At 37.1% G+C, this 26,789-nt stretch overlaps 1 protein-coding gene across 3 annotated transcripts in view; it reads right to left on the bottom strand.

Annotated features, from left to right (window-relative positions):
• LOC149780431 (estradiol 17-beta-dehydrogenase 8-like) overlaps positions 1-26,789 on the bottom strand; it is a 76,749-nt gene that overhangs the window by 15,496 nt on the left and 34,464 nt on the right. For all 3 annotated transcript variants that reach the window (XM_089937370.1, XM_089937369.1, XM_089937371.1), the window contains 3 exons: positions 23,174-23,358; positions 6,507-6,602; positions 3,794-3,879 (listed from right to left, as the gene is read on the bottom strand). In XM_089937370.1, the coding sequence (XP_089793496.1) occupies positions 3,794-3,879; positions 6,507-6,602; positions 23,174-23,358 (367 nt within the window). The remainder of the gene's footprint in view (positions 1-3,793; positions 3,880-6,506; positions 6,603-23,173; positions 23,359-26,789) is intronic.

The following is a 26,789-nucleotide window of genomic DNA, read 5'->3' on the forward strand; positions in this document are numbered from 1 at the left end:
GTACAACTGAGTTACCTTCATTACATGAGATTATATGAATTTTACCTTCATTACATGAGAATATATTAATCACATTTTTGTTATCCTTTTGTGAATGTTTGTGTAAAGTAATTGAATGAGTCATGTCTTTAAAGCTTGAAAGACTCACACTGTATTTGTAGAGGATATAAATATTTTTATTAATTCATTTCATAAACTTCCATCTTTCATCACATTGTGTTATTTAATCCAAACATCCATTCAGGTTAAATCCCATTACATCTGCCAATAGTTTACAGGTTGCTTGCCAGTCGGGTCAAAATAAACAGCATAGACCCTGAACTGCAGTCACATTTGCTTGTAGATTAGATATGTTATTTGTCTACTGATTACTCCTAACAAACTTCATAGACCCAGATCTGCTGACAGGATAAATGCAATTTGCAGTTGGGCCAATGTACAGTATTTGCAGTAAAATAATTCAATTTTGCAGACTGTAATGCAGAGATGTGAAACAAAAATGTCAGCATTAAAAATAAAATGCGAAACATAAAAATAGGAATACTTCAAATTTGTATCCAACAATTTAATTTAAGCATTTAGTGTGGCAGTTTATAGTGATGTCTAACACTGGAGAATCATGCTGCAGACATGTAGCATCATCTCCCACCCAGTCACATTATCCTGACACCAGGTTGACCAGTCATAACACTATCCTCTTAATGCTAAGTGGCAAGCGAGGCAGCTGTTAGTACCATTTTTATATGTCTTTTGTATGACTCAGTAGGTGTTGGAACCTGCAACCTCCCACATCAGAGGCGGACGATCTAATCACTTAGGCCACCGGAGCATTTTTGGTAAAACGTACAGAATAATCTTTGGCCAATGAGGTTATTGTTATTTCAAGTTCATGAATATAATGCAGATTCCACACCAATTAACCTATATTGCAAAAACAAAACTGCTGTACAATATTGTTTACTATATGTTTTCATATGTAATACCAGAAATACTCCCACCCTGTATTGAATAGACATCTATGTCAGCACACTATAAACCCACCCTGTGTTGAATAGACCTCTATGTCAGCACATTATACACCCACCCTGTGCTGAATAGACCTCTATGTCAGCACATTATACACCCACCCTGTGTTGAATAGACATCTATGTCAGCACATCATACACCCACCCTGTGTTGAATAGACATCTATGTCAGCACATCATACACCCACCCTGTGTTGAATAGACATCTATGTCAGCACATCATACACCCACCCCCTGTGTTGAATAGACATCTATGTCAGCACATTATACACCCACCCTGTATTGAATAGACATCTATGTCAGCACACTATAAACCCACCCTGTGTTGAATAGACCTCCATGTCAGCACATTAGACACCCACCCTGTGCTGAATAGACCTCTATGTCAGCACATTATACACCCACCCTGTGTTGAATAGACATCTATGTCAGCACATCATACACCCACCCCCTGTGTTGAATAGACATCTATGTCAGCACATCATACACCCACCCTGTGTTGAATAGACATCTATGTCAGCACATCATACACCCACCCCCTGTGTTGAATAGACATCTATGTCAGCACATTATACACCCACCCTGTATTGAATAGACATCTATGTCAGCACACTATAAACCCACCCTGTGTTGAATAGACATCTGTGTCAGCACATCATACACCCACCCTGTGTTGAATAGACATCTATGTCAGCACATTATACACCCACCCTGTATTGAATAGACATCTATGTCAGCAAACTATAAACCCACCCTGTGTTGAATAGACCTCCATGTCAGCACATTATACACCCAACCTGTGTTGAATAGACATCTATGTCAGCACACTATACACCCACCATGTGTTGAATAGACCTCTATGTCAGCACATTATACACCCAACCTGTGTTGAATAGACTTCTGTGTCAGCACATTATACATCCAACCTGTGTTGAATAGACATCTATGTCAGCACACTATACACCCACCATGTGTTGAATAGACCTCTATGTCAGCACATTATACACCCAACCTGTGTTGAATAGACTTCTGTGTCAGCACATTATACACCCACCCTGTGTTGAATAGACTCTACATCAGCACGTTATACACCCACCCTGTGTTGAAAAGACATGTCAACACATTATACACCCACCATGTGTTGAATAGACTCTACATCAGCACATTATACACCCACTCTGTCTTGAAGAGACATCTATGTCAGCACACTATACACCCACCATGTGCTGAATAGACCTCTATGTAAGCACATTATACACCCAACCTGTGTTGAATAGACTTCTGTGTCAGCACATTATACACCCACCCTGTGTTGAATAGACCTCTATGTAAGCACATTATACACCCAACCTGTGTTGAATAGACTTCTGTGTCAGCACATTATACACCCACCCCTGTGCTGAATAGACCTCTATGTAAGCACATTACACACACAATCTGTGTTGAACAGACCTCTATGTCAGTACACTATACACCCACCCTGTGCTGAATAGACCTCTGTCAGCACACTATACACCCACCATGTGTTGAATAGGCCTCTGTCAGCACACTATACACCCATCTTGTGTTGAATAGATTACATCAGCACATTATACACCCACCCTGTGTTGAATAGACTTCTATGTCAGCACATTATACACCCATCCTGTGTTGAATAGACTCTACATCAGGACACTATACACCCATCCTGTATTGAATAGACTCTACATCAGCACATTATACACCCATCCTGTGTTGAATAGACCTCTATGTCAGCACACTATACACCCACTCTTGTGTTGAATAGACTTCTATGTCAGCACATTATACACCCATCCTGTGTTGAATAGACTCTACATCAGCACACTATACACCCACTCTGTGTTGAATAGACCTCTTTGTCAGCACATTATACACCCACCCTGTGTTGAATAGACTTCTATGTCAGCACATTATACACCCAACCTGTGTTGGATAGACCTCTATGTCAGTACATTATACACCCACCATGTGTTGAATAGACTCTACATCAGCACATTATACACCCACCCTGTGTTGAATAGACCTCTGTCAGCACATTATACACCCACCCTGTGTTGAATAGACTTCTATATCAGCACATTATACACCCACCCTATGTTGAATAGACCTCTATGTCAGCACACTATACACCCATCCTGTGTTGGATAGACCTCTATGTCAGCACACTATACACCCATCCTGTGTTGGATAGACCTCTATGTCAGCACACTATACACCCATCCTGTGTTGGATAGACCTCTATGTCAGCACACTATACACCCATCCTGTGTTGAATAGACTTCTATATCAGCACATTATACACCCACCATGTGTTGAATAGACCTCTATGTCAGCATATTATACACCCAACCTGTGTTGAATAGACCTCTATGTCAGCACACTATAAACCCATCCTGTGTTGGATAGACCTCTATGTCAGCACACTATACACCCACCATGTGTTGAATAGACTCTACATCAGCACATTATACACCCAACCTGTGTTGAATAGACCTATATGTCAGCACATTATACACCCAACCTGTGTTGGATAGACCTCTATGTCAGCACACTATACACCCACCCTGTGTTGCATCCAAATCATACTCAACACTCCTGTACTGTGATGATCCAAATCATACTTAGGTCTCCCATACAGTGGCTTATATGCATCCAAATCATGTCTGTGCTGTTATATAGTTTATCATACAACATCTGCATTTGAATGTGTAGTTTGGCTTTGCAGGAAAAACATCTTTTACTCTCACCCAGCTAATTCTTTGGCTGCTGTCTTTGTCAGTCCAATAACTCCAGCTTTGGATGCAGCATAATTTACCTGACCAATATTTCCTACCTGAAAAATAGAACTTTTATTGACTTTCCGCTTGTTTTAATGTGATTTTAATAAATCTTCCAACTTGTTTACTCACTGGATAATTTTCTACAGGACAGCATGCTGGGTAGCAGATCATGTATGCTTTAAAAGTTAGCTTTAAACCTCTTTAGTTCAGTCATTTATCCACCATTAGCATCTCCTTGTGGTTCTCTACTTCCTTCTTTTTCAAAGACCATGTTACACCAAAAGTAAAGAGGTCAATTAAAGGTTATTTTAACTTGCTGAAGAGGTCAATTAAAACTTACTGTAAGGATATTTTAACTTGTACATGTTATTCACACTTATGTACAGGTTATTCAAAGTTGTACAGGTTATCTGAAATTGTTGCATAAGTTAGTCAAACTTGTACAGATTATTTGAATATTTGAACTTGAACGGGTTATCTGAACAAGTAATGGTTATTAAAAAATGTAAAGGGTTATGTGAACTTATAATGGGTAATTATAAAAAGTAAAGGTCAGTGGAATATGTAAATGTTATTTGAACCTGTTGTGAAGGTTATTTGAACTTGCTGTAGAGGTTATTAGAACTGGCTGTAGAGGTTATCAGAACTTGATGCAAAGGTAACACAAAGTAAATACAGCACAAATTTTTATGCTATGTCCTGGTGATAGGATTGACAAAATGACTAGGACATGTGAACACTGATCACAAAGTCAACTTTAAAAGTAACAGGTCCTATATACAGTAAAACCTGCCTTAGCAGATACCTCCATATAATACACACATGCTCAAAAACACATTTTTTAGAGATCCCAACTTAAAATCCACATGCATTTTTCTGACATAGTGTACAACATGAAGAACGGACACAACATTCTAGTCCAAATCACTCCATATAATGGATATTATTACCACAGAATTTGAGCAGGTTTAGTTGCTGCGTTGACTGTTTTTACCTGCTATCCCTAACCTTGACCCTAGTTCAGTATCATAATCACCGAGTCCAGAAAAATATTTTTGTAAAGTTATTTTACAAAGACAACAACATCAAAATACTCACAGGTTTCAATGATAAGTTTATACAATCAATAACAAGTTCATACAGTCAATGAATAGATTGTACAATCCATGATTAGATTGTACAGTCAATGATCAGGTTGTGCAGTCAATTATCAGGTTGTACAGTCAATGATCAGGTTGTACAATCATCAATCAGGTTGTACAGTCAATGATCAGGTTGTACAATCAACAATCAGGTTGTACAGTCAATGATCAGGTTGTACAATCAACAATCAGGTTGTACAATCAACAATCAGGTTGTACAGTCAATGATCATGTTGTACAATCAACAATCAGGTTGTACAGTCAATGATTAGGTTGTACAATCAACATTCAGGTTGTACGGTCAATGATCAGGTACAATCAATGATCAGATTGTACAATCAATGATCAGGTTGTACAATCAACAATCAGGTTGTACAGTCAGTGATCAGGTTGTAAATCAATGATTGGATTGTACAGTCAATGATCAAGCTGTACAATCAACAATCAGGTTTGTACAATCGACAATCAGGTTGTACAATCAACAACCAGGTTTGTACAATCAACAATCAGGTTGTATAATAGAAATTAAAAACGACGCTGATGCCTCTTTAGCATTCACATTCTTTTTTTCCCTTATTTCATCCTTATTCTCAAATTTAATTTCATAACATTTATAATGGTGAACTTTCTTAACTTTAATAGCCATTTATAATGGTGAACTTTCTTAACTTTAATAGCCATTTATAATGGTGAACTTTCTTAACTTTAATAGCCATTTATAATGGTGAACTTTCTTAACTTTAATAGCCACTTATAATGGTGAACTTTCTTAACTTTAATAGCCATTTATAATGGTGAACTTTCTTAACTTTAATAGCCATTATAATGGTGAACTTTCTTAACTTTAATAGCCATTTATAATGGTGAACTTTCTTAACTTTAATAGCCATTTATAATGGTGAACTTTCTTAACTTTAATAGCCATTTATAATGGTGAACTTTCTTAACTTTAATAGCCATTTATAATGGTGAACTTTCTTAACTTTAATAGCCATTTATAATGGTGAACTTTCTTAACTTTTAATAGCCATTATCATAACATTCGCTTAGGACCTAGAATATTAATTTCCTCCAAGTCACTTAAAAATGTATGTTATAAAATCCACATTGTAAAATAATTCTGACCTATGACAGAACATTACTTGTGTGGAAGCTGATATCTGCAAAGTCAAAATTTGTTTCTAAAATTAAATTATTGTTAAAGATTTTATTTATTGCACACTGCATTGTACAATGAACTTTGTTACATTCATTTCAAACAACTGTAATCTTCTGTAGCAGTCTTTAATTTTGGCACTAATTTGTTATTTTCTCAATGTGGCAAATTAAACAAATGATGTATATTTACAATACTTTTTCACATGCACCCCTCCCCATGGTCATCTTAGGAAAATGTACATACTTTTTGACACATATCCGTAAAATAAGGTTTGAATATAAATGTGACATTAAAGGAAAACCCGGGCTTAATAAATCCTATCCTTGTAAGAAGGTGTTCTTAGTATGGAGGTATTTGCTTAAGATGCATATTGTCTAACCTTGCCGACAATACTGGAGATGTTAATAATGGACCCATTTGGAATTCTGTCTGCCAGCATCGCCTGACTGACTGCCTGATTCACAAGGAATGTGCCCTAAAGAAAAAGAAAATTGTAATACAAAAGTTATTAGCAAATTCTATCCAGACATGTTTTTGGATAATGTGGCAGAAAAAATATATTTGACCAGAAACCAATATTTTGAAGAAAATAAGCTTCTTTGTTAATACATTACCCAATCGTATCTTATGAGAACTACTATTACCTCACAAATCCATTCCTCCCAGGTTAAAACATTTTAGCTATCAAGCTAAAATTTATCTGCCCACCTAGGTGGCAGTTAGATCAAATAGAATGATCTCCCTTTGATACCAGGATTGGTACCAAATCCTGTGAAATCATCAGTTACTACTGGAGCAAAAGGCATATCCTCTAAACAGACGTAACTTCGAGGAGGCTGGGAGGATGTATGTGTATTATGACTGGGTAAGTTATCGAACCAACACATTTTACTAGAAAATATTGCTTTCGTTCTTCACAATATGGTACCCAATCATAATACCAAAGGAAAATGGGTAAGAGGTGGAGAAAGATATATCCTATGAACCCAGAGAGACCATCTCCAGTCCCCTAAGGTATGTGAGTTGGCTTCTAGATAACCCCACTGGAAATCGACTCCATATATTAGGGAGTTACTTTGAAAGGGACAAATGTTTCCCTTCTGCAAATTCAGTGAAAGTCACGAAGCCACATCTTTATGAAGCTGTCAAATGATCCAGAAAGGAAACCTTTTGTACCACAGGTAAAGGGGCCCTCCTAACTGAATTTAACCTTTTAGGATGAAAGATTTCTGATGAGATTGGAGAAGTGTAATAGGATCTCCATCTCACAGCATGGATCATTGGTTAGAGAACAATTTTGCTCATAAGCAATGTTTGATATGCAAAGCAAATTCATTGGTGTTGATTTAGTCCGATATATGGAACTTTATTCAGGATGAAAGTGTCTATATTGATACATCATCTTTCCCCTTTGTTAAAGGAATTATTACCAATATCTGATTCCCCATGAATGGTAGCCTGTTCAGGGTGATTCATGAGTGACACTGATCCATCTTGTCAAACTGCATGTAGTTGGGTCCACCAACAGCAAATATATTCATTTAATTTGCCTGGTTTGTCTGATTTTCTCTTGTCCATGACAACACAGTGTGCCAATGATAATGGAATGGTAGGTTTAATTGTGATTGATGTTCTTTCTCATCAAAAAGCCATATGAAGTTAGCTATTTCAGTATGGATGCCTACATTGGTATAAAGTGATTTTGCGTGCTCCATTGAGATTACATTCCGTTGCCTGTGTACACCTCTAAGATGGATAGACAACTCACTTGAGGGATTCTCCACCACTTGTTGTGAGACCTGTTTGTTCTTAAGGGCTTATTTCATAAGATCTAGATATGCGAGTCAACTGCTATCATGGTTGCTTGATGCAGATGAAGGAATATCTCAGTTATTGTCAGTCCTGTAGCACAACTGATGAGGCTGGTCCATCATTTCCCACTTGAATAGCGTAATCAGGATGAAGCAACACTAAGAGTCTTTTGGATTCCTGTATCACCTTCAGAACCTGACATTTTGGAGAAGTGTACATGTTTGGTCATTTAAATGTGTAGAAAGAGCATTGGTTACCCAGGCCTTTTGGATAAAAGATTCATTACAGCAAGTTTAGGATTTGGCATTCCACACTGTCACCAAAAGGTCCGTTATAGGTCTACCCCTCCAAGTATCAACTGAGTGAATACTACAGGATGAAGAGACCATTCCATTTGTATTATGATTCTTGCAGGACAAAGAGTCCATCAATACATCAGCCAGCCTAGGATAAGTCAAACTTAAACATGGCTTTGTCACTGAGGACACCACTTCAGAAAATCCCAAATAAGAATACAAAGGACTGGGTACTTGGTTCCACTTTGTTGTTTAAGATAAATCACTACAGTGAAGTTGTCAGACAGAAGGTTCTCCAGCCACCAAAGAAAAGCTTTAAAATCTTCTCATCTCAAGGATGTTGATATGTAAATAATAATCCTGAGAATGCCACACTCCTATGATATCCTGCAATGGTAGGAGCATGTGTTACGTATAGCTTCAGTTTTTGTAACTATTGGTATATGATTGTCTATATTATGTGCAGTTTTTATAACTACTGGTTGTGCTGGCTGGAGGTTGTACTTGCAGAGGTATCCCTACACAAGCCCTGGGTGGTTTCCCTACCTGTGAGATACAACTTCGTATTATGCAGATTAATCAAAGGTTCGGTCTCCATTTGGATCACATAATCATTCTTATAGGAGCTCAAGAAAATGACCAAGGACTAAGGTGTCCCCTGACAGGACTGAACAAAACTCAGCAAGCTAAGGAATTCTCTAGCAGATGGATTCATTCATGTAGATAACGAATTTATATTGCATAAATTCAATTTTTGTTCCTGGAGTAAGCATTCTTTTTTACCTGAACACTGATTCAAGATCTAGTCAACCAAGTTCCTGAAATGGTACAAGGTCAGATATGTCCTGTTGACAAAGGAGATTTAGAAAGAAATAGGATAATAACATGTGAAATTATATATCTTTCTTCAAAATATAACTTTTCTGTAGCCTGTTGTAGGCAAATCACATAACTGCTCAAAGATGAGTGAGTGGGGACATGAAGTCACGCCACCTGCAAGTCCACACTGATTGTGCAGTCCCCACAGTGATGGCATGAGAACCCATTGTTGAATTCTATTGTGAACCCAGGGGTGTAACAGAGTTGACTGATGACCATGTGATAAGTGCTGCATTGTAGCTGAAAGTACTCTGGGCAAAGGCTTAGCAGGTGCACTGAACATGATACTGAGTCCCCAAGAAATCATCTGCTTGTTCCACATGTTGTCATGGCAAATCTCCCCCATTCAGCAACAAAGGATTGGAGCCTTCTCACTACTTTGATAAGGGTGCATGGATATGTGTCATCTGTTGTTGTTGTTGTGGGGTTTAACGTCATTTTCAGCATGCGATAGGCTATGCATGGCGGCCAGTATTAATGGTAGAGGAAGAACCCAGGAAAACCCTTGGAAGAACCACCGACCCGCGAGAAGCTACTGGCAAGCTTTCTCACATACCCACATTGGCCGAATCATAGACTCGAACCCACACAGACAGAGGTGAGATGGCAGTGATCCGTAACGGAGAGCGCTTTAGACCACTTGGCCACTCGGGGACCCTGTGTCATCTGTAATAGGGAAGGTATCGTGTAATGCTGCTGAACATGATTGATCTACCATTGATTCAGGAGAACTTTGGTTTTCAACAGCTGCAAATTTGGTAGGACTGCTTCTCAGTGGCATGTGATCTAGGAACATCCCTGCAACAGTTTTATTGGCTGCCTTGCAAACCCCTCTGTTTGAACTGAGACTGAGGGAAGGAAAGAAGGCATCCTTAGTGGCTTGTAGAAAATTCCATCAACCTGACCAACATAACCATTAAAGATGAGATTAGATGATGAAGGTTGCTAGCATTGCTTGGACTTTAGTAGTCTTTAAGAATGGGATTGCATCTATCTGTTCTTAGGTGCTGTTACAGCCATAGCCCTAGTATGCTGGGGCTCTTTGCTACTATGTGTACCATTTTATAAACATGCTCCCACATATTCCGTTTAACAAGTTAAGCCTATTGAAGACTGCCATAGATATTAGATGAAATGTTGATCCCACTGTCATGGGTATCCAAATGGAGAACAAAGAAAGCATTTGTGAGAAAAAATGCCCCCAGACACTTGGATGTTGATGATGTAAGCAGTCCCAAAATGTTAGTTATTTAATTGTCAGATTGTGAAAGCAATTGAAATTAGATTCTTCCACAGACGATGAACACCAGATATCCAAACTTTACACATGGCAGGAGATGTAGAGGAAAGAATTGGACTTTGATGGAGTGGGTGGAAAACTTCATCAGTCTGCACGGTGGAATTGCATTCACCATGATAGTAAGATCTAATAACACTGGACAACAAATTTTTACAAAAGTCATGTTACTGAAATAAAATTAGTCAATTCTTATCAATTTTTATGTGCTGAACACGAATATGACAGTCAAATTGCAAAATTGGCTCTAGTTTTTTTGTAATCTGCAAGAAATTAATGTTTACATAACGAAATGCATTCCAATAGTAAAAGGTCAACTGTAATAGCCTACCTATAAAAAATCAAGTCATTGACTACATCTTAGATTTCTTCGCCTGTCTCTTGTACAGCTGTTCGGGAGCATCTCTGAGGAGTGTCCAGCAGTAGTCAGCCAGCATTGTAGTGGACCATTTTCCCTGGTATCTTTGTTCCATTGTTGCGATATCTTGATGAAAACGTTCGCCGTGTTCATCACTAACAATACCACAGTTGCTAGGAAAGAAATCCAAATGGGAATGAAGGAAGTGAATCTTTAGAGACATATTGCAGCCAAGTTTCTTATACTTCATCAACATGTCTTCTACTAGTTCCTTATAGTTTTCTGCCCTAACATTTCCGAGGAAGTTTGTAGAAACTAGGCGAAAAGCATTCCATGCTTGTTTCGCGTCACCTTCCAGCAAGTTGTTGAACCGGTCATCTTTGAAAAGCTCTCGAATCTGAGGACCCACAAAAACTCCCTCTTTAATCTTTGCTTCGCTGAGTCGAGGGAATTTTTCATGCAGGTATCGAAATGCTGGCAAAGTCCGGTCAATGGCTTTCACAAAGTTCTTCATCAAACCTAGTTTGATGTGAAGGGGTGGTAGCAAGATTTTCTGAGCCTCAACCAGAGCTGGGTGTTGGATATTCTTCTCTCCAATGGCTACATTCTGCCTGTGAGTCCATTCCTTCCTCATGTAGTGCATTTCCCTTGCTCGGCTATCCCACTCGCATAAGAAACACATGTATTTTGTATATCCTTGCTGCAGTCCCATTAAAAGGGCAACTACCTTCAAATCACCACAGAGGTGCCAGCTGTACTTGTTATACTCAATGGAATTCAGTAGCTGCCTTAAGTTATCGTATGTCTCTTTCATGTGGACAGCATACGCTACTGGAATAGATGGAAGAATGTTTCCATTGTGCAAAAGCACAGCCTTGAGACTCAGTTTCGAAGAGTCCACAAATAGTCTCCATTCTTGTGGGTCATGAGTGATTTTTAAAGCATTCATGAGGCCCTCAATATCGGAACAGAATATCAGATTACTTTCCTTTCTGAAGAAAGGCTCCAATTGCTGGTGGCGCTTTCGATATGCAGTAATTGTGACATCTTCTTCTAGAAGATTCCATTGTTGGAGTCTTGATCCTAGCAATTCTGCCTTGTTCTTTGATAAGTCCAAATCACGAATCAGGTCATTTAGTTCTTCCTGTGTTATTCTGTGTGGGGTTGATGATGCACCACAGTGAAAATCTGGATCACTGCATGCTGATGGACCAGGAGAAGAACAGGTCGACTCACCTTTGTCTTCGTCAGATGAATCAAGAGAATATTCTGCTGGAGGTTCTGGAATAGGAAGTCCCTCACCATGTGGAACTGGTCTCAATGCAGACGGAATGTTTGGGTAGACTATTCTCGACTTCTTTCGCTTCGTTATTCCGCCGGAAAGAGGAGGAACCAAGCAGAAGTAACAGTCATTTAGGTGGTTGCTTGGCTCTCTCCACACCATTGGGACTGCAAACGGCATTGATGACCTTTTGCAATTCAACCACTGTGAAAGCTGTGTTGTACATGTAGCACAGCATATATGCGGAGCCCAAGGCTTGTCTTGGTCACCAACCTTGCATCCGAAGTAAAGATGATATGCCTTCTTCACTTGAGAATTGATACTTTTCTTCTGGTTGGCAAATGTCACTTCCCCACAAATATAGCAAAAATTGTCCGCGGTATTAACACACTTTCGAGGCATTACTGTTCTTTATTGTACGTAAATGGATAAAATAATAAGTTTTATGTAACAGTAGCTTGAACTGTCTCGCACAACGTCTAAAATATTTTAAACGCTGAACCTATCTGATTGGGCTTTATATAGTACACTGCTTACGTCAGCTTCAGCAGCCGCCTGGCATTAGTATAATAGGCCTACACATGTATAGTACACTGCTGACGTCAACTTACTTCAGCAGCCGCATGGCATTAGTATTGCATTGCATCAGAAAATGATGCAATCAACTGTGGATGATGTGAGCATGATGGTATTATGCAATGTTACATCATTATTCCGGATGTTGCTGCAGTCCTACTGGAGAAATTTACACAGTGAAACATAGAAAATGAGGTATATGAATATCTTCAAAACGAGAGCCAATACAAATTTTTCACGGTTATATTCGTGTTCGGCACACCAAAATACTACAGATTAGGGCCTTTTCAAGTCAGTAATGATTTCACTGTTGACCAGTGTAATGATGAGGCAACTTGAGGGCCAGTTTTTGTCAGTTTTGGATTAAAGGAAACCAATTTCACATGTGCTACCTATGAAGTAGTTGGAGAAAAATGTACACAGGAAATGGCTTGCAGCACTATTTAAGTCATGAAACTGGACAAATTCATTTTCTGGTGGCTGATACTGTATGATCAAATGTGGTCATGACCCACTGTGACTGAAATTTTATGGCTGAGTCTGATCATAAAGGAACATGGCCATCTTAGCTGCCATGACAGTATGGAATATGGATCTACATAGCAGGTCTGTAATTCTGATTTGCAGAATTGTAACTGAGGTTGTTGTTGCTCTCCATCTTGCTTCCCTGTAGAATATATAATTTTGAACCTTTGCATGCAATCTGATGTTATGCTTCTCAAGCATTGCTTCTGCACCTTCCCTTTAATGCCCCAAGAACTGCCACCCACCCACTGACTTCTGTCAATAATATGCAAGTCTGACAAGAAATGACAACCAAGGAAAGCTACACATGTTGAGTGGCTATCAGCTTGGTCTTGCTCATTGTCAAAATCTGTAAGACAATATATACACATAGCATAGTGAGTGTCCTTCTTTATGAACTCAAGAGTGTCCACGCAGAGTTACCCACTATGATAAATACCTTTAAAGAAGTGCGTGTGGCCTGTACTGTAAGGTAGAGAATTAGAGCATCACTATTAATATACACAAAGTGGATGATAAATAAAAAATCCTAGTAACAAGTAACCAGTGGGAATGTCCACTTTGACTGTTTATACAGGCAGAATTACTGAAGTGTAACTTATTGCAACTAGACAATTATATGAAGTGAAAGTTGAATAATCAATTTTAATAACAACTTACCCGTAGTAAGGCCATTTTGTAAAACTGCCTGTGTGGGTAAAATCACTGAAGCATCATTTACAGTAATTATGAGCTGGACACTACTGCATAAACCATGTATAGAACACTTACTTATTTGAACACTTCAGAGGAAGCTATTCAGTCATATAAACAAGTTTTCTGTATTGCACATAAAACTCGCACATAAAAAGGAACTGAAGCATCATTATTGATATTTAAGAAGTACATGCATCAATATCAATTATGAGACCATGTTTAACCTGTAGGGAATGACCAATGATATTCTATACAGGTAAAATCAGTAAAGCATCAGATATGTGACTATGAAATAGATGCTATGGCAATTAATATAGAAACTTACCTGTATCCTGACTCAGCATAAACCATACAGCAATACTAATTAGTTTTCTATATCACGCCCCACGCATGCACTTTTAATATGGCTATAGCGACCTGTGTAGGTATGTATGAAAGGCACCTAAGTGTGCAAAGATGTTAAAGTGGTAACAGAGACAATGTTGAAACTTTGTCGTTGGTGATAGGAAGATCAAAAATGTTGGAAAAATTAAAGATGGAGTAAACTTTCCTTTCAAGATCAAACTCATCCAAAAAATGTTTGATGTAAGAAACTTCTTGCATGGACTTATGAGGTCTCTCTATAGACTGTGTGTTACTTGTATGGACTTATGAGGTCTCTCTATAGACTGTGAGGTCTCTCTTTAGACTGTGAGGATTCTCTATAGACCGTGAGGTCTCTCTATAGACTGTGTGCTACTTGACATGATCAGAGTTAGTATTAACTGATGATTTCTTGGAATTTGGTACAAATCGCAGTATCAAGGGGAGAACACTCTATTTACCACCCGGGTGAGCAGATAATCTTTAGCTTTTTCACTAAAATGTTTTAACCTGTGAGGGCTGGATTTGCATGGTAGTAGTAGTAGGTATTATCATTGGGTAAATGTATCTTGAAGAAGAAATAGACATGATAACAACTTCTCAATACAGTTCTATCTTGATATCCAGCATGACTCTTGCTAAGTTTTCAATATTATTCTACACTGATATAGAGGGTGACTGCTGTCAAGTTTTCAATATGGTTTCACCTTGATATACAGTGTAACTGCTGCCAACATCTCAAAAGAGTTAAGCCCTGATAGAACAGAGCTGATGAGTGGACAAAAATTTGGAGAAAGGTAACAGGTCTGAATCTGCAAGCCATACTTAGTGCCTACACCAACTTGAACACACAAATATACACATACACAGAATACAAAAATATACACATACACAGAATACAAAAATATACACATACATAGAGTACAAAAATATACACATACATGGAGTACAGAAATATGCACATACACAGAGGACAGAAATATGCACTTACATAGAGGACAGAAATATGCACTTACATAGAGTACAAATCGCAGAATTACTGAAGTGTAACTTATTGCAACTAGACAATTATACGAAGTGAAAGTTGAATAATCAATTTTAATAACAACTTACCCGTAGTAAGGCCATTTTGTAAAACTGCCTGTGCGGGTAAAATAGAATACAAAAATATGCATGTGTATGTGTATATTTTTGTACTCTATGTATGTGTATATTTGTGTGTTCAAGTTGGTGTAGGCACTTAAAGTATGGCTTGCAGATTCAGACCTATTACCTATTCTATATACACATACACATTGCAGAGGTCTCAGAAATGGTTAATCACATGTTATTTTGATGCAATTTGTTTTTAAATCTGGGGGACACAAAATCACTTATGCAGGAGTCCTCCGTAAGCATTCATTTTTTTAAACACTACATCAACATTTACATTCCAATACATGTATTATGCACATGGCTTCACTGACAAGCTAAACAGACACTGCTGATCAGATGAGCCAATCAGCTTATCTGGATATGTATTTTAAGGTTAAATGACAAATTGATGAAAACTGTAATGAGATTGAAAAGAGTGCTAAAGTTTCTAGAACTTATAGCTTGGATGGGAGAGTAGCCAAGAGTAAGTTGTTTGTTGTTGTTGTTGCTGGGTTTAACGCCATTTTTCAGCACACGATAGGCTATGCATGGCGGCCAGTATTAATGGTGGAGGAAGAACCTGGGAAAACCCCGGGAAGAACCACCGACCCACGAGAAGCTACTGGCAAGCTTTCTCACATACCCACATTGGCCGAATCCTGGACTCGAACCCACGCAGACAGAGGTGAGATGGCAGTGATCCGTAACGGAGAGCGCTTTAGACCACTCGGCCACTCGGGGCCCCGTCCAAGAGTAAGAAAGTGTGCGATGCTTGGCCAAGTGTCTGGAATAAGACTTTTCCTTAGACTGGCAAGATTCAGTCTCACTCTGATAGACAAATGAGAGTTGTATGTCAGTTGTTTAAAAAATATCCAGAATAAAACATGAGACCTTTACTCAGTTGATGAAATTGAACGAAGAGGGACTCAGTGTGGAGGAATATGACTCAAAAACCAAGCATCAGAACATTTTGCAAACTGAGAAGTCGATGAAAGTAAACATGATATTCGTACATGATATCAACTTTAATACATAAATATTTAAACAATTACAAATAATTACAAATAAATAAAACACAAGTTTTTGTGTTTCTTTATCCCAGGCATTATAAAGAATATTTAGCCACTTCAAGCAACTTTAGCTGGTAGGACTCCTATTTTTACCAAAAAAGGAGACCTTAACTCGAAGTTTTAAAATCCTAGTGAGACCTCTGACAGAGAATAGAAATATACACATACAGAAATATACACATCCACAGAGTACAAAAATGTGTGTGCATGTGTGTGATTAGGATTTTTAATGTAGCTTTAACAATTTTCAGTCATATTGCTACGATGTCTGCAGTGTGGCAGTTTATAGTGATGTCTACCACTGGGGCATCATGTAGCATGATGTCCCACACAGTCATATTATCCTGACACCAGGCTGACCAGTCCTAATACTAACCTCTTAATGCTGATGAGCACCTAGTGATGCAGCTGTAAGTACCATTTTCGTAAGTATTTGGTATGACTCAACCAGGGTTTGAACCCACGACCTCCCGCTTTCGAGGGAGATGTTCTAATCACTAGGCCACTGGAATGGCGTCTCCAGAAATTTACACAAGTGCAGACATGTATACAGCTACAGAGTACAGAAATAGACACATGCAGAACTATACAGACATCCAAAGAGTACAGAAATATATACATACATAAATATACACATACACAAAGCTCAGAAATATACACATACAGAAATGTAAAAAATATAGTGTACAGAAATATACAAATACAGAGAGTACAGAAATGTACACAGACACTAGTTACAGAAATTTACATATCAAGAAATATAACAATACAAAGAGTACAGAAATATACAGAGTACAGAAATACATGCATGCACAGAATACAAAAATATACACATACATAGAATACATAAATAGATGCATACAGATTTCAGAAATATATACATACACAGAGAACAGAAAGAAACCCATATTTTAAGCAGTTTTAGGTTCTTTGAGATGGAGCCTTTTTGAGAAATTTTCAATTTTTATGAACAGATTTTGTCAGTGATCTTTTCTGTTAAAGTAATTAAAACATTCATTATTGTAAAACATGTATAGACGTATGTATAAAAGTGATATTATCAGTTTGAAAACCAGGTCAGTCAATGAAACAAGCGTAAACATATCATGTTTGGTGATTTGATCTGTCTGATAACCAGGTCTGTCAATAAAACAAGTGTAAACATACCATGTTCTGTGTCAAATAACCACATCAGTAAAAAAATAAAAAATTCATACAACATTGAACAATAAAAGTATTTCATTATTATTATTATTATTACTATTATTATACTTAATGTTAAATATAGACAATTACTGGTGATATTTTTCATTCCTATATTTCATTAAGCAAGGGTATATCTGGGTCTATGCAGTTTGTACATGGACCAACTTATACATGAGTATATATTGTATTTAGATCCACACAGTATACAGCCAAACAAAAAATGTTTTTCCATTTGACTGATCATCTCTGTTTCTCATTGCTGGCCCTAGCCCTTTTTTCCCCCATGATATTAAAAAAAAAATCAGAAAATATCACATTAAATAAATATAATGTTTTAAAAAATTAAAGACCTGCCTACAATAATTTTAAAATGAGTGCAATAGGAAACAAACAGTTTTTTCTTGGCCAAACCCTACATAAACTTACTGGCTATGAAACAACAAATTCAGACATGTAAACAAAAACTGAACCCTAAGTAGAATTTTACATCTCAAATGAAACTCCTGCCATGACCTTGTTCCTGGGTCAGCAGATATACATGGAATGTACCCAGTATCAAGAGTGTTTTATCTCATTTATCTAAGACAAATTGTTGCTATTAAAAAATGGATAAAGGTTATCAATGAATTCAATTTATGAAATACTCCAGGGCATTCAATTTTCCACTTTCTCTCCCCCCACACACAGTGTTACCCTGCCATAGCAGGAGTCCAGAGTGTCCGAGTGGTCTAAAGCACTCAAAGTTAAGGATCACTCTCATCTCACCTCTTGTCTGTGTGGGTTCAAGTCTCGGGTTCAGCCAATGTGGGCATGTGAGAAACCTTGCCAGTAGCTTCTCGTGGGCCATTGGATCTTTCTGGGGTTTTACCAAGTTCTTCCTTCACCATTTACACTGGCCATTATCTATAGCCTATCTTGCGCTGAAAAATGACATTAAACCTTACAACAACAATAACAGCCCCACTATAGCACAAACCTTTATAACATGAAATTTCATATGCATGTATTTTTCTTGTACATGAAAAAATACATCTGTATTCTTGAAAGTAAGAAAAATAATGTATAAAAAAAGGTTTATTGTCATTTTGGTGAAATGAATTTTTGTATGAATTCTAGTATGTATACAAGCATTTTTCTTGTACACCAAAGATTTGTTTTTCTTCTCAAAAGTATGAAAACTAAGGTGATAAAAGTTTATTCTGGGATCAGGCTGGGCTTCGCCAATATCGTAAATTGCCATTTATTTTCCCCCATTGTGGCAACAAAATACACCATCTGTATTTTGCTACAACACTGTTGGCTGTTTAAGCTTGTATTTACAATCTTAGGTTCTGAAAGAAGAAATTCAAAAGCACCATGAAAGGAAGCTTCAAACTTGGATTATACAATGCACTAGGTTATATCTATTGTTACATAAACCAATCCTTTGTCCATATTGACAAGCCATCTTAACAATGTATTGTTATATCATAATCTGCTTATACTGACAGCTGGCCTATTGTATGTTGTGATCCACTCAAATCTGCTTATACTGACAGATGGCCTATTGTATGCTGTGATCGACTCAAATCTGCTATACTGACAGCTGGCCTATTGCATACTGTGATCCACTCAAATCTGCTTATACTGACAGCTGGCCTAATGTATGCTGTGATCCACTCAAATCTGCTTATACTGACAGCTGGCCTATTGTATGCTGTGATCCACTCAAATCTGCTTATACTGACAGCTGGCCTATTGTACGCTGTGATCCACTCAAATCTGCTTATACTGACAGCTGGCCTATTGTACGCTGTGATCCACTCAAATCAGCTTATACTGACAGCTGGCCTATTGTACGCTGTGGTCCACTCAAATAGTCGTGTTACTGGACTAGCTACAAGCAACCAACTTTGAAAGCAGGAACAGGAACTACTACAATCAACCAAACAATGGCTAATATTTGTAATGCACTCAGAAAAATAGTTTTGTTGAAACTTCAATGAAAACTGATTGTCTCTGAAGCACCGATCATTCTGTATAAATACTAAGAAACAAAATTGTCAAATCATTGTTCTATAATTATTTGATGTTGCCTCCAGCATTGTTTTGACCTTCCAAAGTCATTCATTTGCAATAACACTTGCACCCTTCATCAAAGCAAGCCGACTACAATCTTCAATAAAAAAAATAAAGCAGCTTTCATCTAAGGAAGTCAGCACCAAATTTAAATGAATGCAATGAAATCTGATGGATTGTTGCATTCTTCAAATTGACTAGAAGACTTTTATTGTGCCGTTAGTTTCCTTCTTAGAGAAAAACATATATGCTTATGATCGCTACAAATGGCGGCATAATACCCAAATTAAATGGATTTTACATAGACATCGATGATACTTAATGCATTATGGACTATAGTACACAAAAGTATGCTGTCAATATGCAAGTGTATTTCAGACTAGTTTTGTCCTCTGATTTAATTAAAAACATGTACTTTTTCATCTGCTTTTATTACCTCCCCCTTCCGGTCATCATTGTTTGGTACATGTATCATTTCATTCAGCGAACTGACTTGGCTGGTTACAACAAGATTCGATCTATGGTACAGTCGGGTTCTATGGACCCCAACCACCTTGTTATAGTGGGGTCACACTGTATATATATATATATATATATATATATATATATATATCATTACTAAGGACTTAAAAAGACAAAATGCATTGATGCAGCCAAGTTTAGCTGCTTAGCAAAAAGATTAACTTGAGGTGGGGCTCAAAACAGGTAAGAAAGGGGATAGAGATTTTAGCAACATATACTTGTAGTATTCAATATGAACTATGACAGGGATTCATACAACAACAATGAGTAAGGATATTAGTGCTAGAATTAGTCAAACATTGTCAGGGTTCAAACATTCTACTCACATTTACTAGTGGTAAATCAGTAATGACAAGCTACATTTTTTGGGTGTTTGCCATCCTGGACAAGTGCAAATGTAAGTAAACTATCAAATTCAATAGAGAAAAAAATACTTTCTTTAATTAATGGTACCCATTATATGGAATTAATGCTACCCATTATACGGAATCTTCCTCAGATGACATAACATGATCAATGGAAATAACACTGTTCCTTGCTATCTGCTTACACGCATATCGATTTGTAATGAGTCTATCTGCCAGACACAATGTAATATTAAAATCTTTATTATTTGTCATCTAACATATTTTAGATTTAAATCAGCATACCATAGACCAGGATTCATTTCCTATGTTGAGATAAGCAGGATTCTAAATTGAAAAGACTGGCTAGCAACAACTCTGCATTTCAACAGTTGTCTGCAAAGTGATTATATCAAAATTTGTTTCATGCTGAGCTAGGAGATAAAAGAAAGAAAAAGAATGAAAAAGGATGAAAAGCACTAATTTTTTAGAAATAGCAGTGAGATAAATGAAAAAAGGAAGGAAAAAAGGACAAAATACATAGATGATAAAATCAGACACAAAAGTATGATTCTTCAAACTGAAAGAGAAACATTTTATATCAATTTCATCAAATTGGTGAAAAACTGCCACCAATATCAGACTCAAAATCATCCTTAGTTTCAGGATTAAGGGGTGTATTTAAGAAAGAGTCATTGATATTGTACGATAAAAGTCAAAGATGTACAGTATCCTAAAGAGTCATTGATATTGTACGATAAAAGTCAAAGATGTACAGTGTCCTAAAGAGTCATTGATACTGTATGATAAAAGTCAAAGATATACAGTGTCCTAAAGAGTCATTGATATTGTACGATAAAAGTCAAAGATGTACAGTGTCCTAAAGAGTCATTGATACTGTATGATAAAAGTCAAAGATGTACAGTGTCCTAAAGAGTCATTGATATTGTACGATAAAAGTCAAAGATGCAGTGTCCTAAAGAGTCATTGATATTGTACGATAAAAGTCAAAGATGTACAGTGTCCTAAAAAGTCATTGATATTGTACGATAAAAGTCAAAGATGTACAGTGTCCTAAAGAGTCATTGATATTGTACGATAAAAGTCAAAGATGTACAGTGTCCTAAAGAGTCATTGATATTGTATGATAAAAGTCAAAGATGTACAGTGTCTTAATCATGGATAGGCATTGGAAAAGCCTGCATGTACAAACCTTGCCAAATCATTTTCACAATACTAAAAATGAGCTTTCGGTTATCAATCCTCATAATGACATCTAAATATATTACTTTTAAAATTTATGCAGGACGAGTCAAATATAGTACTTTTAAAATTTATGCAGGACGAGTCAAATATAGTACTTTTAAAATTTATGCAGGAGGAGTCAAATATAGTACTTTTAAAATTTATGCAGGATGAGTCAAGTAGCCTACCCCGCTGAGGCTAAATGAAAGCCATATCTAATATTCAACCAGCTACCAGCCACTTTTTGTCAACAACAAGTGACCCTTCAACATGTTGGCGTAAATATGTCAGCACTGTAATTCAGCAGTATTTATCTCTGCAGACAAATTAATAAAATTCCAAACTGTAGAGCATTTGGAATGGTGCACCACTGCAAATTTACAGTGTTTTCATATATATTCCACCCCACCATCCTCATGGTACTCATCCCTCCCCCCAAGACAGTGATTTATGGGTGATAATGAAATGTATCTCCCTGCTATGACTTCATGTATTAAGTTTGGTCAGAAAATATTTGAAAATGTCATTGTAATTTTTTTTCTTCCATTTGACCTAAAGCCTCTGCCCAAGACACCAGGGGTGGAAACCAAGGATACCACTCCACTGGCAGATAGCTGACAGAAGGGCAGCATAAGTAAAGTTTTGTGAATTTCAATCCAGAAGGTAAATTGTAAATATGGTAATGGACAGACAGTCTGGGCTTATTTATGGGCAGACATACATATAGACTGAATGTTAGATGGATGGGCTTATTTATGGACAGACAGACATATAGACTGAATGTTAGATGGATGGGTTTATTTATGGACAGACAGACATATAGACTGAATGTTAGATGGATGGGTTTATTTATGAACAGACATACATATAGACTGAATGTTAGATGGATGGGCTTATTTATGGACAGACAGACATATAGACTGAATGTTAGACGGATGGGCTTATATATGGACAGACAGACATATAGACTGAATGTTAGATGGATGGGTTTATTTATGGACAGACAGACATATAGACTGAATGTTAGATGGATGGGTTTTTTTATGGACAGACAGACATAAATATAGTCTGAATGTTAGAAGACAGATGAGCTTATTTATGAACAGATAAACTGACAAATGGACTGAAAGTTAGAAGACAGATGTACTTTTTTATGGACAGATAGACATGAACTGAAGGTTAGAAGACAGATGGGCTTATAAATGGACAGACAATTGACCTATGGACTGAAAGTCAGACAAATGGGCTTATTTATGGACCAACAGATGGACTGAAAGTTAGATGGATGAAAAGTATCACAACCTACTCCTTGTAAATCTCTGGAGTAAAAAAAAGAGTTTAAACCCCTGAAATGCAAAGATATATAAATGTCTTCAAATTTACCTTAAGATTTACGTTAATGACTTTATTGAAACTCTCCTCATCCATCTTCAGCATCATTTTGTCTTTCGTTATTCCAGCACTGTTCACTGCTATGGATGGCACTGTGCTGAATGACGTTTTTATTTGCTTCAGTAACTCCTTGACTGAAGATGAGCTGGAGACGTCAGCAGAGAATGCATGGTTACCTGAATACAGTATAATTGTATCTTACAGTTATTATAACATAATATCCATGGTTACTTGAATACAGTATAATTGTATCTTACAGTAATTATAACAGAGAATCCATGGTTACCTGAATACAGTATAATTGTATCTTACAGTAATTATAACAGAGAATGCATGGTTACCTGAATACAGTATAATTGTATCTTACAGTAATTATAACAGAGAATGCATGGTTACCTGAATACAGTATAATTGTATCTTACAGTAATTATAACAGAGAATGCATGGTTACCTGAATACAGTATAATTGTATCTTACAGTAATTATAACAGAGAATGCATGGCTATTTGAATTTACTAGATGGTCCATCTTATATCACACATAACATAAAATCCTTGGTTACCTGAATATAGTAGATAGTGTATCTTACAGTACTTGCAACCTACAATGAAAGCTATGAAAGGATGTTGCTATGTTTTGTCAGCGTTTATTAAAGGAGTGTACATTTCATATTTAATATTATGAACTAATCCTGACATTTTTCATGCTGTTTTTGTTCTTGTGGTTAGATTTAATGATGGTGTATACTTCACATGAAATTATAAAACAAGGTAATTGTCTTGTGAGTGAATCAAATACAAGTGCACACTACACATGAAAAATATAACACGGGATAAAAATTGGTAGGGGTGGTGCTTAAAATAGCTTAAACATTCAGTACCATAATTAATTAATTCAACATACAACATGAATACAAAATGCAGAGATATACTGACTTATAACAAAATGTTATATTTTTCTTTCCATGAAGAGTTTTGATTTGAGCCTTTAATGTTTTGTATTGGTTTAATGTCACTTTTAAGACATTATTGCCTGTAGTGTGGTGCAAAAAAAAGGAGCTAAGTATTTCCCATGAGCATACAGAGGCAGCTGACCAATGCTGACCAAGGCTGGTACTGAACCCATGACCCTTTTGAGTTGGACACTACCAAATAAGCAACCATAACTCCCTTAATCCATTAACACAGGGTTAACATCTATACCTAGAACATGATGTCTTTAACACAGGGTTAACATCTATACCTAGAACATGATGCCTTTAACACAGGGTTAACATTTAAACCTTGGACATGATGCCTTTAACACAGGGTTAACATGTAAACCTTGGACATGATGCCTTTAACACAGGGTTAACATGTAAACCTTGGAAATGATGCCTTTAACACAGGGTTAACATTTAAACCTTGGACAGGATGCCTTTAACACAGGGTTAACATGTAAATCTTGGACATGATGCCTTTAGCACAGGGTTAACATTTAAACCTTGGACAGGATGCCTTTAACACTGGGTTAACATGTAAACCTTGGACATGATGCCTTTAACACAGGGTTAACATGTAAACCTTGGAAATGATGCCTTTAACACAGGGTTAACATGTAAACCTTGGACATGATGCCTTTAACACTGGGTTAACATGTAAACCTTGGAAATGATGCCTTTAACACAGGGTTAACATCTAAACCTTGGACATGATGCCTTTAACACTGGGTTAACATGTAAACCTTGGACATGATGCCTTTAACACTGGGTTAACATGTAAACCTTGGAAATGATGCCTTTAACACAGGGTTAACATCTAAACCTTGGACATGATGCCTTTAACACTGGGTTAACATGTAAACCTTGGACATGATGCCTTTAACACTGGGTTAACATGTAAACCTTGGAAATGATGCCTTTAACACAGGGTTAACATCTAAACCTTGGACATGATGCCTTTAACACTGGGTTAACATGTAAACCTTGGACATGATGCCTTTAACACTGGGTTAACATGTAAACCTTGGAAATGATGCCTTTAACACAGGGTTAACATCTAAACCTTGGACATGATGCCTTTAACACTGGGTTAACATGTAAACCTTGGAAATGATGCCTTTAACACAGGGTTAACATCTAAACCTTGGACATGATGCCTTTAACACTGGGTTAACATGTAAACCTTGGAAATGATGCCTTTAACACAGGGTTAACATCTAAACCTTGGACATGATGCCTTTAACACTGGGTTAACATGTAAACCTTGGAAATGATGCCTTTAACACTGGGTTAACATGTAAACCTTGGAAATGAAGCCTTTAACACAGGGTTAACATGTAAACCTTGGAAATGATGCCTTTAACACAGGGTTAACATCTAAACATCTGACATCATGCCTTCAAGAGTAGGCTAACATCTCAACATCTGACATCATGCTTTCAAAATTAAGTAAACATCTAAACATCTGACATCATGCCTTCAACAGTAAGCTAACATCTCAACATCTTGACATCATGCCTTCAAAAAGTATGTTAGTAGTTAAGTGGGATACTATAGGGACAATGGGACTTAGCATTAAAAAGACCCCTGGGACAATATAGGGACAATGGAAATTTAACATGGAGAAAAATCGTGGGTCACTTTAGGGACAATGGGAATTTAACATAGAGTTTGGGACTGTCTAGGGACAATGGGAATTTAACATGGGAATAAATCGTGGGACTGTCTAGCATCAAGGGGAATTGAATATGGAGAAAAATCGTGGGACTGTCTAGCGTCAAGGGAAATTGAACATGGTGGGATTGTCTAGGGACAATGATGGTAGAGGGTCAAACACAACAGAGACAGAGACATACATACACTAGTACAAGCGTGAGATTTATATATAAAGCATTACCAAGACCTGAAATCTTGCTGGGGTGTTCAAAAATTTGCATAATTGTAATGATGCTACAAATAGCTATAATCAAGGAAATGCTCAACGACAAAATGGATGTGACTAAAAGTAACACTAAAATGACGAAATTGTCCCAGAATTTAAAGGAAAATAAACATAACCACGAAAATTAAGTTACTAAAATGGATAAAATTCTTAACTACTTACAATATCAACTTCTGTGACGATCGTGAATAAATACCTATGTATCTATAATCAGCTGAAATTCCTATGAAATCCCACTATCTATTTATAGCTCCAACTTGTGGGTTTTTCCTTTGGAAAATCCCACTATCTTTTTATAGCCTCAGCTTGAGTGACGTTCCTGTTTATGAATTCTAGTATATATGTATAGCTACCAAATGTGGAAATCCCCAAGTCGATATTTATAGTCTCAAAATTTCCAGCGTCAGTGACGTCACTGTACTGAACACTAGGGGATAAATGTCAACAGTGTTGCAAGTGGCTGACCTGAATACACGCTACTGCAGGTAGGTAGGTAGAGTGTATCTCATAGAGATAAAGTGAGTTTTTATAGGGACAAACAGAGACCAATACACACACACACACACACACACAACGTACGCGCGCTGACATACGCGCGCACACACACACACACACACACACAGACACAGGGAAGAGGAAAAAACAAACCCCAAATATACTATCAATACAGAAGGGGGATAACACAA

The sequence above is a fragment of the Sinohyriopsis cumingii genome, chromosome 16 (genome assembly GCF_028554795.1).
Source record: "Sinohyriopsis cumingii isolate HCF-2022 chromosome 16, ASM2855479v2, whole genome shotgun sequence".
Classification (NCBI taxonomy): Eukaryota; Metazoa; Mollusca; class Bivalvia; order Unionida; family Unionidae; genus Sinohyriopsis; species Sinohyriopsis cumingii.